Below are 16586 nucleotides of genomic sequence, written 5' to 3' on the forward strand. Positions count from 1 at the left end.
TCCTGGCCTACCAAATACAAAGTATTGTCAGGTTGGAAAGAGCCATCCAAGCTCACTCTGTTCCTCTGATACTTTGAAAGAGGTAAAAGGAAAAGAAAACATCTTTTGGCTTCAGACACTCCAGCCTTTTTGCAGAAGTTTCTTCACCTTTACTCATACAATCTGCAGAGTATTTCACAGCACAAAAAGCCTTTCCTGAACACAAATGTGCTCCTTGTTGTCTGAACTTTCCCATCCGTATGTTGCTGATGGCTGGTATTTGGGTTGTTGGTTTGCTGGGATCTTGGAAATGAATGGAGAAGATAAACCTGGTGGCCCATCTTGAGCTAATCATTCAATGCCTACTACAGAGGGTGGTATTGAACAAAAGAGCCTATTTGCTAGTAGTAATGTAAGAAGGAGGAATTCTCTGGAGTTGTTTCTTCCTTGGGTTGCCTCACAGGCAGAATGTGAGATGTGACGCAGAGATTTTACACATGCTGTGTTCAGGAAGGGCTACTGCTAAGACAAGACTAATATTTGGACAGGCAGGACTTGGCTGAGCTGCCTGAGCTATTGTGAACATGCCAGCGGGACGCCTGTATTTTTGTTTGTCAGTTAGTTTTCCTTTTAAGTGTTTCCATTACAGTCGCAATGTTCTGAAGTGGTGAGAATTTTTAAAAATGTTTTGCAGTTTGCACTCCCACTGTTTCCTCTGATGCTCTGAGTTTCTCTGTTTATGTACTCGAAGGATTTCACATGTGTTTTATTAGTGCTTCACTCCAAAGAATGCAGTCTTGAGGCTTTCACTATTCAGCTTCCAAGTGGTTGTTCAAATACAATTTTTATGAAGAGGGAGTATGAAAAGTCTGTGGGAAGCAGAAGTGAATTGTCTCTTGTTCTTACTGACATTCTGAATGTAGAAAACACTGAGAAGTTCCACTCAGTTTCTGTTGCCTGCCTTCTCCCCGTCCTACTTCAAGTTCTTTTGAGTTTCACTTGTTTTGCCTCTGAGCCACACAGAGTTAGTTACAGGATTTTTCCTTCCCTGGGCAGCTGTTCCCCAAATTGTGAAGTCATAAACAAGGCCATGTCAAAGGGTGAGGTGAAAAAGGAGGTGAATGCTTGGAAGAAACACAAGGATAAGCAGTAACAGTGGATAAAAACAGAGTTGTGACTCCTGAATTCTAGTCCAATACATAGTAAAATGTAAATTTTCTGCGACAGTTGGCTTGTTTTGCAAAGATGAATGGTATTCACTGATTTTTATACATAGGTGAAAATGAACTTGAAGTCATGCAATAAAATAAATTAGCAGGAGACAAGCTAAAGTAAGAAAAATGATCATGAAGTGTTACCATCAGTGCAGAGGTTGTTCAAGCAATTCACTGGATTATAGTAATTATTTCAAAGAGAATTCCAACTTAACAGTGACAGTAGTTGAAGTCTAGTTACCAAAGCAGAACGACACTTAAAAAAATCTCAGATTCTGATAATATGCATTGGAAATGCCTTGATACTGTGTCAGTATAAAAACTGTTTTAAAGCCACTTCTCTTAAGAGAAGTTTTCACCATTGTTTCATGAAATCTGTTTTGGTTTAGCCTACAGATGTGTTTATGTAACAGATCCCTTATATTAGCTTGTAAAACCTTTCATTGTAGTCTTGCATTGTGCACTTCCAGCCCCGGAAGTATTTTTGAATGAGCTCATTATTTTACTAGATACCTCTTCCACAAAGGCCACTGGTGCATTTATGTAGGGTGGGTCTGTTGTACAAAATTAAGAGGTATGGTTATTTAATTCAACTCTGGCTTTTTTTTATACCTCATCTCCATCCTCACAAAGTATTTCATCATGTACTGCTTGTGCGTTGCCAAGTGCACTTTGTAAGTGTCCATGCAAAAGCATGAGGATCTTGCACAAGGAGTTTTTTAACAATATTTTATTGCTCGAGACACTATTTGTTTAGACCCTTGGGGACCTTGAATAAACAATAAGGTTTCACTGTAAGGGTGCTAGACAGATGGTCTATTTGCATTTTCTTTTATGTTCTTGCAAATGTCTGTAAAACTGTCAGTTTGAAGGAGCCAGTTTATCAGTGAAAGGATAAGGAAGAGATAAGTCAGTTTAGTTCCACATGTTTGAAGTAGCTACTGCACTTACCCACATGTGTGTTGTGGATGAAAATATGCTACTGAAGTATTTTCATCATTTTCACTAAAAGCAGAAAAAAAGTATAATAAAAAGACACCTCTGAGTTAAATAAAGAAAAAAATGTACTTTCCACAAAACAAAATCTGCATGCAAAAATGTCTTTGTCTAATCCTATTGAAAAACGCCTGAAATTCTCAGCTGGGACAAATCTGAGATTCACCCCTTTTAGTGAAATGTATCTGAGTTTGGAATGTAGTTTTAGGTGTTGATAAGCATGAAGAAATTCAGACCATAAATATCCTTATGTAATCTTCAAAAAGAATATCAGTTTATATAGATGCCTGCCTTGTGCTTTGTTAAATTCAAATTATCAGTGCTTTTTCTGTTATGTCTATTTTTACAAGTTGATATTTACTTAAAATTTCATAGAGTTTTACATTTATACCTTATCTGTTTTGTGCAGTTTGTTTTTATTTCTAGAAGAAAAAATAATCATGTCCTGTGTTGTCAGTGATTTCCTTTACCTCCCACTCAAACTATTTTTACCAGTTTTGTTGAAAAAACGGAAAACCAAAAAACAACCCATCCCAATGAAATAAAACAAACAACAAAAAAGCCAAGTTATCCTCAACTGAGAGTATGTTTCTTTATTAGCCTCATGATGGCTATTATGCCCTCTCATTGTCCTTGCAGATGTTTCCCTTGATTTTATTTTTTCCCTAATTTTTCCTTCATTTAGCTTGCTGATGGCCTAAATATTGCGCAGAATTATTTTCATCTCGTTTAATTTTAAAACTCATGCTGTTATGCTGCACTATTAAGTCTTATTTTATCCTGATGAAGTGATCTATGCTTTAATAGGGTGGGATTTTAGTTGTATATACTATTGAGTTTATACCCATACCCAATGAGTAGTGGATTACTGGTGACAGATTTTAAATGTGGTAAAAAGCACGTGAGCATTTCTGTATCAACACATTCTGCTTGAACAACCTGTGTGTTGAGAGAACTTTCTTACTTTGAAGGCTTTGTGTACCATTTCAGTTTGGTACTGTGTTGGACTACCCAGATCAGTGTGCTGGTTTCCCCCTATGGGCAGTGTGTGCCTGTAAATCCACTTCTGGGCATGTGGACTTTGGAGTATTTTTAAGTTAGAGGGACTTGTCAAATCAGAGTAGGAATGTTGGGTTTTAGGGAGAAAGCTGGGTATTCTAGTCAAATTATTTAAATACAAAGTTCATCATGACAAATGACATAGTTGTTTTAAAGTCTTAATTAAAAAAAAAAGGGGAGAAAATATTGTAGCTGTTAAGTATCTGACAACCAACCATTGAATCATGTGGCTTTGTTGCCTTGTGTGGGATTTGTTTTGTTTTTCGATGCAGGAGGCTCTGTTCTAATTTTCGGCACATCATTTGACAGCTTTTCCTTTGGGAATACCCAAAACATTTTTGGTGGTTTGACTGTGGAAAACTAGCTGTTATAAAAAAATGGAATTCTAACCATGAAAATATTGAGAACATTTAAAAAATCTTGCCATCACTGTTGAAACTTTCAGGAATATATATATTTGATTAGCCTTTATTAGATAAATTATTTAGGATACAGTGCCCAGAAGGTTCACATTTCACTTTGCTTTCAGCTAACACTTTGTTCACCACTTTCTGACCCTTCATTCTGTATGGCCCACTCACTTTCCTTCTATCATCCCCATACAACAGTGAGCATAAGAGCTTCAGGTTGAATTTATGAAAAGCCTAAATGAATCACATTCACAAAGATATCCTATGTCTGAAGAAAGAAAAAGAAGTAAGAGCAAAACTTTTAATGGTTTTGATATTACAGTTAATTTTATTAGTTTCTGTGCTGCCTTTGAAACAAGATTTGAGAAAACCACCTTCTCTGACAAAAGAAAACAAGAAAAACCTTCACCCACCAGAAACCCTTGATATTTCTTGGAGGAAGCTCTGTGTGACAGAGTTTTGGAGCAGAAGTTTGAAATTTGACAGAAGAAATAAATTCACTATCTCAGGGATCTATCTTTGCCATCTCTTTCCAAATCAATTTCACTTTAGGCAAGTTGAAAATATCTGAAAAGTTGCAGTTGACACATTTTGGTAGATAGTTTTAAGGTCTAAGCAACTGATTTCCAGACAGGTTGCATTTAACTGAATTAACTAACTCCATTGTAGGTGGGACCATCAGGAATTATTCTCTAGTTATAGTTCTAAGAAGGGTCATGTCTTTGCTAAGGTAGATGTGAGAACTAAAATGATTAAAATCTCTTTTTTCATGCTTTTTTCCTTTTTTTTTTTGTTTTTTTAAACTCCCCTCCTTTCCAGCCTCATAAAAATCTGAAACTGGCGAGGTGAGAGGAAAGAGAGTAGGACAGGGTCTCGGGGTGGAAAGAGATAGGATTGCAGATGGACTAGAAGCAGTCATGCTCCTGGGAAATGCACAGAAACCTGTCTGCTAAGATTCATTCCTCTCTATAGCTTGGAATGCAATGTAAGATTTGTGAGTCACCATTCCTATCCTGGCAGAAAATATCTGTGAAGTCTCTGGCTGTCTTGCTTGCCCCCTGTTCATCATTGCTAATACCAATCCATACTGCAGTATGGAGGTTGTATTTCTCTTTATATACTGAACAGCAGAATTTAGTATTTACAGATTCCTCCTGTGCTGATGAGAGCCATGTAGTGTCAATTTGACATAACACAACTGCTTCTTTTTTTTTCTCTAAGTGTAGGATACATAAATGACCCAGTCTTCCCTATCAACCTTTGAATAATTGATGTGGCAAAGTTAATAACTCATAAATGAGGTTATACCACTGCCATCATGCTAATGACACTGGCAGTGCAATGGAAAATTTTATCATATCTGCCTCTGTCAGAGTCCTAGTGTTGCAAAAATTTAAGCCAGGCTGTTGAAAATACCGACTCATTGTTTTCTGCGTGATTTTGATGCAAATAGTTATTTTAATTTTAGAATAAATATTAAGGGTTTGGTGCAAGTTACTTGAAATTAGATGAACACTTCCACTAACCAAAACAGATGGCTTTAAAACATTACCATTTGGCTTTATATTATTATATATTAGTATTATTATATATATTCGCACATTACATGAATATTAAAGGTGTAAGACATTGTTTGTGTTTACTGCTGGGATTGTCAGTGTTATTAAATTTGTTCAGGATCATGGCTTATAAGACCAGAAGGGATCACTGCAGCCTAGTCTGACTTCCTTCACAAAACAAACTACAATGCTTCCTTGAATTACTTTCTGTTTGTGCCAAAGTAGCATTTAAAAAGCTTGCCATGGCATACCTGGTAATTATGAATGCAAATAAATAAGATTCTTATGGAAAAAAATGTTGGAGGTACAAAGAGGTGAAAGGGTTTCACCTAGTCCTCACACAACACTTGAAAACCATGCTTTCTCAGAGCTCGAGCTCAAGGCTTTAGTTGTTGGTCCGTTTTTCTAATCTCTGGAATGTTTTCTTATGTAATTTGTTTATTATTACTTTCTCTTGTAGGAAGGGGATCATCTAATTCAAAATTGCCATCTGTTCCTACAGTTTCTTCAGTGCCTGAGGATTCTGCCTCCAATATGAGGTAACTTCTCCAATTAATCAGAGCAGCTGTGCTGTGGCTCATGTTATTGATATTACAATTGATATCCTGATATCACATAACTTAAGAATGTTCTTTTGCTGATTTTCATAACTATGGAAGGTTTGGGAAAATACTGAGTGTTGGATTATTAATTCCTTCTTATACATGTATATCACTTAAACATTGTCAAAATCTATATTCCTTTTTACAAAATTTCAGTAACTCCCTTCTTTTGTTGCTAATCAAACGTATCTCTCTACTAGTATTACAGACAGGCTTGAGCATGCTTTGGAAAAAGCTGCCCCACTTCTGAGAGAGATTTTTGTGGATTTTGCTCCCTTTCTTTCTCGAACTCTTTTGGGCAGCCATGGGCAGGAGTTGCTGATAGAAGGTACAAGTAAGTTTCCATTTAAAAAAAGGGGGGAGGGTTTGTGTGCTTTATTTTACCTTGAAGACTCAAAATTTCTTTATTTAGAAGCTTTCTTCTTGCCTTCCCAAATGATGCTGTCCACTGGTGTTCACTGCTTTCTGTTCCTGCTGTCTTTAGCCCTCTGAGGTCATTGTCACTGCCTCCTCATCTTTGCCATCTCTGCTACCTCTTTGTGTCCATCTTCCTTGGTTTACCAACTCTCCCAGTAATTTGTCCTGTAGAAGCTGGTGTACAAAATGTGTTTTGTGAGCTTTAAGAGAAATTTTGGTGTCAGGGTCAGGTCACCACTTTGATACAAAGTACAGTATAGAGTGTAGAGAGTTAGGTACAAACTTTTGACACTTTTACTGGGATGTTGTAGTAGAAGGGTTCTTGGGAACTATGTCAGTGGAGCATATTCTGGTCTGTCTCTTGCACATGAATCTGCTTCTGGCTTTTTGGTTTCTAACTGAAAGGGAGTCATACAGGTAAGAGGAATACCTTGTCAGTATGGAGAAGAATTCTCTGGCACGTCTTAGAAGATGAGGATTCATGTGCACAGCAGTGATCATGGCTCTTCCTGGTGGAAGATTGGCATGAAATGGCTGAGATTGAGATGATGAAGTTTTCTTTCTACTTGGCTTGAAATCGACGCTCAGTTCTTCAATGCAGATATTAATGTCCTCAATTTAAAAAATGGTGCATATTGGAACACTGAATTTAGCAGTGCAACACCAGTTTTTCAAGTTTCTCAAAATTTGGCTATGTCATATAAGTTGCTAACTGATTTTTAGAGTGAAATTTTCAAGTTTTGTCCAGTTGAAGAAGTGACAAGAAGAGCTTGTTGCAGCTTCCAGTGGTAAGTACAGACGTGATAGAATCTCCTGGTCGCTTAACTTGAGCTGATCACTTGCACATGACCTGTATTTGCACTAACAGATCTAGTTTCTTCCTAGGGAATTAAAGTTCTTCTAAAAACATTTTTGAAACTACTCATTTCTTGTATTAGGGCAATCATCCTGTTTGTATGCTGAATATGAACATTGTCAGAAACACAGAGTATCAAACACTGCTAAGTGTTTTACTGAAGACTGCTGATATCAAAGCTGAGACTTCATTAAACTTCACAAATTAAAGTTAGTTTAGGAATTTAGCTTGCTTACCATTTGAGATAGGAAGAAATGGAAGGAAGAAGTGTATGAATTGCTTTCTGTGAGACTCAAAAAGATGGGTTTCTACTTTTGTAGGCATCCTTTTAGCTGATAAACATTTTAATGGAAGCTGCCCTGTGAACAAATTTATTTCATTCATTTAATAAGAAAAACCAGAAATGCAGTTTTTCTCAAAGATTTATTTTCTAGGGAAGTAAATATCCCATTTTAGTTACATTTTTTCTTCTCTGAAGAGAAAACATAATCTGGTTCAAAGTATTTTGACTGTAGTATAGTTATATGCATGGATAGATGAGTATTTCATAAATGGGGTGAGCAAGAAAAAGCAGGATAATGGTTGGGCATGTATGAACTGTCTGGACAAAAATAAACACACAAAACCAATTTTTGGGCCTAAACCCCAGTTATAGACAAACCCAAACCAAAATACGAATACAAGTAATAATACTCAAATTAGTTTATAAACAACCGAAAATATATAATAGGTTACTGCTTGCACTTCTGCTTAGGTTTAGTGTGGGGTTAAGGGTCAAAGTACTAATAAGAGTGTTTGGGATGTCTGCTGCCATGAAACAAAATGGAAACTTGATTGATAGCTGGGGGCTGAAAGGAGAACGCGCAATGGAGAAAGCAGAGGTCATAAAGCCATTTCCCTTCTCTGCATATATAATGACCCAATCCTTCGAGAAATAGCAAAATGTAGATACAGTGGATTAATATAACATATGTTAACCACACTTCTGATCATTTTGACATGCTAGTGTTTATGAAACCGTGAATAATAGGAGTAAGAATTAGTATTAGCGGCTTCTTTAAGATGGTAGGCACGGAATTTATGATTTCCCTCTCACATACGTACTTTTATTTTGTGCTGATAAAGTACAAAATTGAATGGAAGTGGCATGAAAGTTTCAGTGCTCTTTTGTTTGTCAAAATGCTTCTAATCTATTGCACTTCAGAATAGTTTGTGTTAATAGCTGGTGCCATTTAAGCATGCGTTTATGTATCCTGTTTTTTTCCTTTTGTAGGTCTTGTGTGCATGAAATCGAGCAGTTCAGTTGTGGAGCTGGTGATGCTCCTTTGCTCTCAGGTGAGATTTAAGTAACAATGTTTGAAATTGCTCTGTTTGAACACAATGGAAATTACAGATAAAATTTTACTTTAAGTTCATGTGTAATAGGTAAAAAGATAATGTTCAAGGCCTTTTGATTAAAAAAATGGTAGTAATTGTGTCTATTCAAGTGGGGTTTTGTTACCTTGCTCTTGAGCATTTACGTAACCTTGAAGATGGTGTGCCTACGTAATTCTGTGCTGTCATTTTTGTAAGATGAGATAAGATCAATAAAATATTAAAGAAACAGATTGATTTCTGCATCTTGACATGCTGAATCCTCTGGGATAAATAGAATTTTTCCTTTTGTGTAGAGGTTATGAAATGAGTGATAAATACTTTTGAAACCCTGTCATTCCTAATTGATTTGACAAGTACTAAGGATTTGAGAAAAATTTAAGAAAGCGACCCTGGTTGTCATCAGTTTGGGACATTCTACATTCCTAAGGGCAAAGTGATTTTAGATATGCAAGAACTTGAGAATTGCCTGTTCCTGTCGTTCAAGAAGAGACAGTGCCTAAGGAACTTTCTTAAAATTGTATGTGCTGTATTAATTGGATTTTTTGGGGGGGTTCTTTCTTTCTTTTTTTTTTTTTTTTTTTTTTTTTTGTAATTAAATGGAAGACTGTTTTTATTGAGCCTTTCTTTTGGTGCCTTAAAATTATACCTTTCTGGTAGTAAATTCCCCTACTTAAAACTTTAAAATAGCCTTTTTTAATGGGAATGGTATTGGTCTAGAGGTCAAGGGTTCTGACCCATTTCAAAACCTTTGACCTTCATTTACAACCCCTATGGTTTGCTTGCCTGACGAATAAGGATAATGCAAAATTAATGTTTCTTCACATCGATTTATTCATTTTAGTGCCTATATTGCCAAATTTATTTAGAGTGTGCTGATAGACATTTCATGAATACAAATGAAAGAATCATAGAAGGTGTGAAAAATCGATAGTCTACATTGTCAATAAAGTGCAATAAGAACAATTACTTCTGGAGATTACACCTAATAGATTTTACAATGACCTAGTGAAGAGTAGTTATGTTTTCTAGTGAAGTTATTATTAATGAATGTAACCAGAACTTGGCTCATCTAGTTTTCCATCTTCCTCAGGAAATACAGTATCGTTTTACCCTGAAAGGAATTTAATATTCCTTATGGAACTTTAGGAATTTAGAGATTGTTATTTTACATATGGCAATACTGGAAGTGAACATTGTTCACAACTTCTAGAATATGAACTTGCAGCTGATTTAAATTAGAAAAGAATCTTTGCTATCAAGAAATCCATATAACAAATTTTACTGTTCATTCAGGAATGTGTTAAAGTAAAAACTAATCCAACTATTAAATGTGTGTCTGACAATTTGGTATTACCATTTAAAAAAAATTAGTTTTTGGTTTCCATGCTGCTAGTATCAATAATTAGTGCTTGACCTTTCCCTTTTTTTTTGGTGTGGTAATCTAATCTTTCTTAAAATCATGTTGTGCTCTGTACTGTACGTCACTTGTTTGGTTTTGGGAAGTGGAAAGGATAAGGAATAAATGACGTGCTCTAATGCATCTATTTGTCATATGTGTCACAATGCCACTTAATGCTAATCTAATCAAATTGAAGCTACCGTGATTGCTTAGCAGTGCACGTTGCACAGGCTGAGGTGGTTCTTTGCAGAGTAGTAGAAATAAACCAATAAAGTCACAAAGACCTCAAAGTCTTTTTAAAGTTACATAGCAGCTGTAATTTTTGGCAGAATATGAAAAATGATGTGAGAAATGAATCTAAAATTAGCTCCAGATGTATACAGATTGTTCTGGGGTGATAATTACATTTTTCACTTTGAATTTTCCTAATTCAAAGAGGTCAGCATGGCAATCACAGAAGTGATTTATTTTGTTAAGAAGTGAACTGTCTTTTGCTACATGAAAGCTTGAGAGATATGAAATTGAATTTCAAGCCGACATTTTACAGATACTGGGAGGAGATGGGGTTGAGCTTGATTGATTTTTTCTTTTTTTTCCCCCCCTTCTTTTTATTTTCTTTTTTTCCCCACAAGATAGGGTGGGAAATGAAGTGATATCCTTTTGCTAAAATTTTAATTAATTTTTAAGAGGAGATGGAGAGGATGCAGTGCCAAAGATCAAAAGATCAGGTCAAAAAACAGTTTTTAATCACATAAATAATGTGGTATAGTTACGAAGTAAGTATCTGCAAATTTGATTTAAAACTTCACAAATTTGTCAGCCATCATTTTATGAAATTGAAAGATTGCTCTGATTAATCTTTGGTGCTTTTTATGATAACCTCTTCTCAAAATTCATTTTAAACATTGTAGATACGATGTAAGTGCTTGGATTGTTTTTCTGAAGCACCTGACATTTTTCTGATGTTCATTTAGATCTATGGCTGAATTATGCTTTTTCTTCCTCAGAAGTGGAAAATGGAATAATAAGATCCTACAATTTTTTCATAAAATTGTGACAATAAAGGTCTTTAATAGGTGAAGTGATTTAAAAAAAAATTCAAGTGGTACCATTCTCTGAAACTATTTGTGACACCTGGTTAATTTCTTTTCTCATTTAAAATTAATGTATTTAGGCGTATGGAAAAAGACCCTTATTTTGTGGTTTTGTGTTTGCATGTTGATGTATTGATTTCTGTTTAACACAAGGTAAAAAGAGAAACAGGTGGTTTGAGAGACAGACAAAAGGCTTTTTCTAAGACAAAAACAGTTGTGTTTTGTGATAGACATGCTACATTTTGAGACTTGTCTCTGTGTGTGTACTTACATTTCTATAAATCTATCAAAACATAAAGAATCCTTCATTTAATATTACTGCAAAGTGTTCCTGCTTATTTGACATTAATATCATTTTTGAAGGAATCGACGTTGCATTCAAGGCCACTTTATAAAAGCGTTGTGTTGCTCATCCTAATTCAGTCTGACACACATTCCAATAACACTACCTCCCTTCTAGGGTTTAAAACTAAATTTATGGCTGACCATTGTGAAGTGCATCATTTAAAAATGGTTTCAACCCAAAACATCTAATAAATAAATAATGTGTATGGCTACTCAGTAGCAGACTTTCCAGACTAGAAATCATTCCATCGGATACTCAACAGTCCACTATCGGAGAGGGCTGTCAGATAAATCTTATAGTAGCTGCATTCATGTCCTGTAAATCACATGTTATTGTCTGAGCCTTCTGCCAGGTCATCTGTTCTTTTCCCATTTATCAGAAATGCATAGAGTACAGTGAACCTAGAAGCACCATCTCGTCTGGCCTGGCATCCTGTCGGGGTAATTAAACCAGATGAAAGAGAGAAGTTCTCTTTCTGTTCTCCCGTCTAAATGAGTGACATCAGGATGTTGGAGGTGCTCATATGCAGTTGTGAGACAAGACTTTTGCATGGGGAAACTGATGTCACCCCTGAAGAAAGCATTTTCATCTAAAAGGGCTCTCTGTCCGTGCCTAAAACTCAAAGGGGCATGGATGAATTGAGTGCGTATCCATAAAGCATAAATGCTACTGTGCTTCCTTTCATTTGTCAGATATTTTCTTGAAATACATGACTGAGTAGGAAAAACTATGGTCTTCCCTCCTCTTTCATGAAAGGATTAAAAATATTTATTTGTTGCTCACGTGCATGAAGCATTTGTCTGATTATTGTAGCTCCGAGGTGAAAAGGTACTAAATGGGTGAGATAGGTTCCATAATTTTCCTTGATGCCTTTGAATTTACAGAATTTCTGGCACTTGAAAGATGCTGCTTTCTGTAGTAAATCAAATGAATCAACTGAATCATCAGTGGAGTATGCGGTAAAGAACTAATTAGGTGGCTCTTCTCAGATTCATCTTTGACTTAAGAGCGTAATGTTCTAGACTATAAAATAAACCTCCACTAACTGCCTCAAACACTGTTCAGCTCTTGGATAATTTTCTAAAATTGGTGGAATGCCACCCAACCTATTTAAAAGGTTACAATTGAAAATTAATGAATACTGCAACAACTTGTATGGCACCACTGCCCACACATGTGCTTGTTCAAGGTGTTCTGATTCTTGGTTCCTCCTTCCTCTATCCAGTGTTTTTTCAAAAGGACTAAAGGCACTCTTGATAGCTGATGGCATATGTAAAACCAAGACCAATGTTTCAATACATTTAATCTCTAGATATTTTATCTTCTGGAAATATTAGTATGATATATTGCAATACAACTATGTAACTATTAGATGTATATTGGGCCTTGATAAAGTATATCTTTCATGGGGAGATTGAAGAGGGAAGTATAAACCCTAATACTCCAAATTTTTTTTGTGGGCAGAGGTAGCATCTCCTCATATGGCCCAATTAAATATAATTATGGTTGAACATATCATGTGCAGCTCTGACAGTTTTTGGAGGTTTACATGTGCATTTTAAAAATACAGCAGAGGCTGATTAGTAGTATTAAAACAGATAAAAATTGCACTGTGGAAGTTGTTCTTACTACCCTTACAGGCAAACTTCGTATCTTCAGCTCTTTTTCTTTTTTTCTTGTCTAATTTAGTTATCACTGCTTAAGTGGTGAAGTTTTTGCCACAGGTATTTCTTTAGCATGATATTTCATATACTACTGAATCCTTTTGCTGGCAGATTCTGGTGCTTATAAAGAAGTCAGTGTGCATCTCTTGCATGGGCAGCATCTTGGTTGTCTCATCTCTCTTACTTTGATAAAGAATCCTAACTGAGCAATACCAACATGTTCCATGCATCCCTACAAACTGTATGATACCATTATTTTCCCTAAGGAAGAGCAATAGTAGTTACAATTAGGATTTTTTTCAGCAGAAATTTTTCATACCCTCCTTCCTCTTCCATCCCATTGCTTAGTGTTTGTGGAATGCAGTGGGATCTCCAGGCTTTATGAGTATCCTCTGCTCAGAAAAAAAGCTTTGTATCAATGATCCAAGTTCATTACCTCAGGAATGGATTTCTGCAATGTGTTCTAAAATGTGGCAAGCCTTTGAATTGCTTGGAGATTTCAGTTGATGTAGAAGATGGCAGGTTTTCAGTGTTGGTTGAGAGAACACATTATACTGATGCTCTGTGATCTGCACTGGTTCCTAATTTACTTCTAAGTGCAATTTGATGTGATGGATCACTATAGTGATTGCTATAAAGTTTTAATTGAATGGGCTATAGGTTATCTAAAGACCAATGTCACTCTGATACCATGGCAGTCGAACTCAACGGATTCATCAAAACTCTTTAGCAATATCCTGGTTTAGATATGAAGAGAATAAATGCTGTTTGAATACTTTTTATGTGCCCCAAGTATTAGATGATGACATTTTAATCACAGTAATGTTCTTCCATCGAATCACTTAGTTGTAACAGCTGAAAATAAGTTTAAAAAGGATTTGATAATCCTTTAGATATGTGACTAAAAAAATATATATGTTTTGGCATAAAGGGTAGATTTTATAGGGATTCTGTAAGCTGTCAGGTGATTTTCTATCAACTGTAATACATGCTCTAATTTCCTTTTAAAAGCCATTTAGAAGATATCAGGAGTGGAAAGGTTTTCTTTTTATACAGTGTGAACTTCTGCCAATAGGATCTTTGTCTGTATCAAAGATTAATGTAGCTGTACTTGAGTTAAAAAAAAAAATCCACTTCAGTGATAGATTGCTTTAACAATAAAATGGCTAGAAACATATCTTTATCAGGCAAATGAAAATGATTCAGATCTTAACCCACAAAAATTGAAAAAAGAGCAAAGTCGAGGAGTTCAGGGGAAGATTTTGCATGAATCATGCCTGTAAGTGTTTGCCTTCTGCCTTGTATTGCTAACTTCCCTTGAAATGTTGTGCCAGAAACTTTATAGTGCACTTTGTTTTGTTTTTTGCTTCTATGCTTTTGAAGAATTTGAAGATTGGAAGAATATTTGCTAGCCTAGCTTTTTGTAGAGATGAGGTGGCTCTGGAAGGGAGAATATTCAAGATCGTCTTACTCTACTGTGGATTATTTAGATTGTTAAGATGTTCAGATCTGCTTCATACCAAGTGGATCCAGGCACATTAATAAAACTGTGTAAATCTTAACATTTGAAAACATGGGATTGGCAAGCATGTTATTAATTGTTATGCAAGTAGCAGTAGGGACACTTCTACTGCAATTTAGTAACAAGTATTACATGGTCCTTGTTACTGAAAAACAAAATGAAGGGTCTTTATCCTAATCTTCTTTAGGATGCTCCTGGTTGGAATGTAGTTGGGAAATACCCGTTGAGTTTTACGTATAGCGCTACTTATGATATTTGAAGTGATTTTACGTTATAAACTGTTTTCTCCTCAAAAAATCTTGTTATTCTTTTCCCCCCACAATATATATTTTAATGTACAGTGGTTTAGTTTTGCAGGATGGAGACTGTGGTCAGAGCTAGGGAGAGGCAAAGGTAGATCCCACAGTAGTCAGTTGCCATGCTATCAGAGTATTCTCCTGGGACAGAAGAGATTGAAGTTCAATTAATGTTTCATGTAACATTTGTTATCACCAGGTAGAATAATCTGTCTGAAAAGTTTCAACATATCTTCACAAAGTAGCTAGTAGTCCAGGAGCTCAAGGGCATTCAGGAGTCATGTGGAAGAGTCCAGTTTTGAAAGAAATTAAGTTCTCTCAATCTGTAAAAGATTGATTCACCTCTGTTGTCCTCAATTGGCATTTCCTTTTTTTTTTTGTTGTGATATATGAAGACATCAGTTCTCTTCTGTAGAGTCTTGGGGATAAAATGTAAGGTTTCTGCATTCTCCTGCATTGCAAGACACTTGATATAAGCACAGTCAGCTGTTTGGCTAGTGGTCAGCAGGATTAACTCTGGAGAGAGTGAATCAAAGTCCTGGAAGGTGTGGGTGGGCACTGGCTGTGGCATCCAGACTCATTAAATGTGGTCCTTTGCTGTTTGGATTTTAGATACTGTTTTGTCAGTAAGTTTCCTTCTAACAAAACAGAAGGTTACGTTACCAAATCTGTTCCCTGGATTGCCTGGGTTCTCCCTTACACTGATATATCTGGGGTTTTATGCATAGTGTAACTTCTTTCCTTCCTGACTGGGAGGTTTTCTTCCATCTCTGAAACCTGAGGATTTCAGTTCGGGTGCTGAAAACATATATTGACAATTTTCATGATTGGTATTTGTCACTGAGGAGAGTAGTTGGAATAATTACAAATGGATTACATGTGCTATGGATATTTTGTTGCTTGCTTCATTGAACTATGTTATACATTTGAAGTGTCTGAAACTGAAGATCAGATTGGTAGATAACTGTCTGAAGTGCAAATCTGATAAGATTGAAATAAATGGAAACAGCTGGGAAAACCTTTCCTTTGAACTGGAGTATGTTGAAATTAGATTTAAATTAGCTGCATATATTTTTTTTCCCTCTGACTTAAGCAAGATGTAAATTTTGTTTCTCCAGAACTAGATTATTGTAATATATTCTGTGTGAAACCCCAGGATAATGTAAAAGTTGTCTGTTGGAACTTCCTCCCTATTCTGATATCCTGTTGCTTTCTAAATTGTTTGAGAGTTTAATTGCCTATACTTGCCTGTTGAGTGGAATTGCTTGGAGAGCACCCTAACATGTTTAAGTAGGAGTTTCTTTCAAACTCCTATTCTTAAAATTGCCAAGGTTTACACTTCACTACATAAAGATCTGCTTGAAATCTGTCTTTCCCCTTAGGTGTAGTTGCTGGCCTGAGGAATGTTGTGCTTTTTGTATGGCTTATAGATAGGCCATTTAAAATGTCTGTGTCCAACACTGGCTAAATTTTAGAGACATTAATTGTGATAGACTCATGCAAGAAACAATATGCCATGAAGTGAATGGATGTATATTGTCAGTTTGCTTAGTAGAAATCAAAGACGTTTGTAACTTTGCTTTTGCCTTAAGCGTGAAAATAGGTTGGAATGAATTGAGAATTATTTGCCAATACTGCATGAATAATAAGTGACCTTTTCTACACTTAGTGATGCAATAAGCACTTGGTAGTTGTATCCTGGCGGGTAGTAGTCTCAGTAGTTAAAATGTGTTTGCTTTATCTCCTTATATCTTTCCATAATACTTAGTCTAGGAGGATGTTTTAAGGGTTTGCTC

The 16586-nt window shown here is 35.9% G+C and overlaps 1 protein-coding gene across 1 annotated transcript in view; it reads left to right on the forward strand.

Moving 5' to 3' along the window:
• The window catches only part of LRBA (LPS responsive beige-like anchor protein), a 373544-nt gene that overhangs the window by 93759 nt on the left and 263199 nt on the right, over positions 1–16586 (forward strand). Inside the window, exons 33-35 of the mRNA XM_017744109.1 lie at positions 5678–5756; positions 6020–6153; positions 8366–8427. Coding sequence (XP_017599598.1) covers positions 5678–5756; positions 6020–6153; positions 8366–8427 — 275 coding nt within the window. The remainder of the gene's footprint in view (positions 1–5677; positions 5757–6019; positions 6154–8365; positions 8428–16586) is intronic.

The sequence above is a fragment of the Corvus brachyrhynchos genome, unplaced genomic scaffold (assembly GCF_000691975.1).
Source record: "Corvus brachyrhynchos isolate BGI_N302 unplaced genomic scaffold, ASM69197v1 scaffold229, whole genome shotgun sequence".
NCBI classification, from domain to species: Eukaryota; Metazoa; Chordata; class Aves; order Passeriformes; family Corvidae; genus Corvus; species Corvus brachyrhynchos.